Here is a 2,801-nt window from a genome sequence, read left to right on the forward strand (position 1 = left end):
GTTTGGCTAACAGTAGTAAGGGGAAATAAAGTTTGCCTACAAGTACACTTAGTAAGGGATCAAATAACCTGGTATCCAGTCTATTGTATGCAGATTGGCCAGGCTTTCTTCAGGCAGATGAAACTTTTGCTCAGGACAATCTTTTGCACCCAGTAGGAGTTTTACTGCTTAGTAGTTTAACTGGCCACCCACAGCCAAAACTTCTACCATACCAAACAACCCCGGGTGCATTAGATTACACAGAGCACCTCGCAAGATCGTCTGTCCCCAAGAAAGCTCAGCCAAAGATAGCCCAGCCAAACTACAGTAGACTGTATGCCAGGCTTACGTATCAAACTATTTTGATAATTCCTATACAATCATGTACATCTTTTTCTACTTTCTTGATTAGAGGCAAGTTTAAGAATAAGAGTTACAGTTGACACGAAAAATCAACCGTCCATAAGAGAATAATTCTAATCACAGCAAACTGGATGAGAATCTATATTAACTATTTTGATAGTAAGAGAATATTGTGGAGATGGTACGTTACTTGTTGCGAGGCTTGCGGAGAGGAAGAAAATCACTTGTCATGATGCGGAACAAATATAGTTGGGGTGATCTTTTAACAGGTACGGAAGGGGGGTTGATCTGAGGGTATCAATTTATATGCTGCATGAGCACTTAGTGCATGGTTGTCCATGTGTAAAAAATAACTTAGCTTAATAGATAAGTTGAATTGTCAGTGATTTTAACTTAAGCACACTGAAGTAGCCATTTGGCGCTCAATTCTCTATTGGTTATGAGGTTAAGCAGCAAGAAGAAGGTTAATAAGGTGGTTTAACATGGTTTAAACTGCTCATGAGCAAGGTCAAAGGTTAAGGCCCCTAACTTATAAACAGTTCTCCTGTAGACTATGTTTGATGTCATAATTAGAGATGTTTGTTTATGTCTCAGGGGCCTTCATCTTTGACATATCACCCAAAATTGCATCATTCCAGGCATGCTCAGTTTAAACCATGAGCTAGCTTATTGGCTTTGTACAAGACTGGGGTATTACTGAATATGATTATTTTGTGGTTAGTAACATTTTGAAACTAATTATTACATAGGGTGCCAGTTGGGCATATCCACACAGAATACTTGGGTACATTCATTCTTTAAGGTCTAGACTGACTCTTATTCATGAAGTTTTGACCAAATGTACTGTTTTATTTTATTTTATAAATAAGATGGCCACATAACTTACAGCTGTGATGATGAAGCTGTAAAGCACCAGACAGAGGATCATGGGAAGGTTCTGGTACTTGGGAGGGGTAAAGGAGTGGAATCTGTAATACAGAGTACAGAATATAAGACAATAAAAATTATCATAATCGAATGCAAACAGGAAAGACTCTCAAGCAATAGATTCTTGCACATTGTTTCCACTTACACCTAGAACTTAAACAAAGCTTTTGATACAACAGAGCAGTACACATCCTTTCAACAAACACAGAATGACATAATACACAAAATGCCCCTGAGGCATTGCCAAAAAAATTGATAAGTTACAAAATTGATGTCATATATACACCATATCTAACACTGTACAAGTTAAATGGCACATCAGTTGACAAACACAACAGCCATTAGTCTATTACGTAAATGCTTAATGTATGTGGTACAAAATTTGTCACAATACTAAATGCCTCCACCCCTGAGGTGTCACCAAAAAATTCACAAGTACAAAGTTGAAAAAGTTGATTTTATCTCTTTTATTATCTAGTTGCAAACATTTCACAAGCCAAATGGCATATCAATTAACAAATCTAACATTGAATTCTGATACAAAAATGTTATAAAATTATTTGACTGCTACATAAAATGACATGAAAATATTGTTTTGATATCATACTTACAGGTCAAAAACAAAGATACAGGAGCCCCAGATCATGGGCAGCTCATCGAACAGCTGCATCTCGTAGAGCAGGGTCATGTGGAAGCACCAGGACCCGATTCCTACAACTGTACAAACACAACTCATTATTCCCTGGGGATTGTTCTATATGGGAAATTCATGTACATGTATCATATTCATGGTCAAAAGTTCCAGAAGGACTCCGTCACGTAAGCATGGTAGGGCTCAAAATACCTTTTTCTGCATACTTGCACTGGTGCAGGTAACGTTGAAAATTGATTTCTTTGTATTTCAAGCAGAAAAAAGTGGGTGTCTGACTTCCAAGTTGAGCACACCTCAGGTCGCAGCTCAATTGTTCAGATTTTTTCCTTCTCTCTTTCCTACAGTTACTGGGCATTGCTTCCAAAGCAATGATCACAATAATTTGAATTTTGCTACATATTCATAAGTGTACATTTTGTATACTTGACATCTCTGCTTCAAAATCTTCGAGTTTTGATCATCATTACTGGGTGATGCCGAGAACGTATTGATCTCCCCTCTTACATTTGAAATGTATGATGTTGTTCCTCCTTACCTAATATGGAGAAGAAGGACACCACGTATCTTGTCTCCAGTTTTTCCTGGTAGGCCTTGATGCCTGCCAGAATGGGAGGAATGATCATGGCCAGATTACTTATGGTGTTCCCTGCAAAATATCAACAGGAAGTCAGTTATATAGCTGTAACCACTTATGAGTACGACACAATTATCATACCTCCTAGTAATATAATACTAAGTTGCATATATGATATGATCATTTCTACTTTTTACGAGGGGTGATCAATAAGTCCTCGGCCTCACCCAGAAATAACAAGCACAACTCAGATTTTGAGGCACAACTTCATAGTATGAAGCCTTTTATCAATATCCTCCAAATACA

At 37.7% G+C, this 2,801-nt stretch overlaps 1 protein-coding gene across 1 annotated transcript; it reads right to left on the reverse strand.

The window, feature by feature from the left end:
- Positions 1-227: 227 nt before the first annotated feature.
- LOC118427471 (alkaline ceramidase 3-like) lies at positions 228-2,586 on the reverse strand. The gene is made up of 4 exons (XM_035837287.1): positions 2,457-2,586; positions 1,881-1,986; positions 1,229-1,310; positions 228-630 (listed from the first exon to the last, which is right to left on the reverse strand). Exons 1-4 carry the CDS (start codon positions 2,542-2,544, stop codon positions 529-531), a joined length of 378 nt encoding a protein of 125 aa, XP_035693180.1. The 5' UTR covers positions 2,545-2,586; the 3' UTR covers positions 228-528.
- Between the last annotated feature and the right edge of the window lie 215 nt (positions 2,587-2,801).

Source organism: Branchiostoma floridae, chromosome 12 (genome assembly GCF_000003815.2).
Source record: "Branchiostoma floridae strain S238N-H82 chromosome 12, Bfl_VNyyK, whole genome shotgun sequence".
Classification (NCBI taxonomy): Eukaryota; Metazoa; Chordata; class Leptocardii; order Amphioxiformes; family Branchiostomatidae; genus Branchiostoma; species Branchiostoma floridae.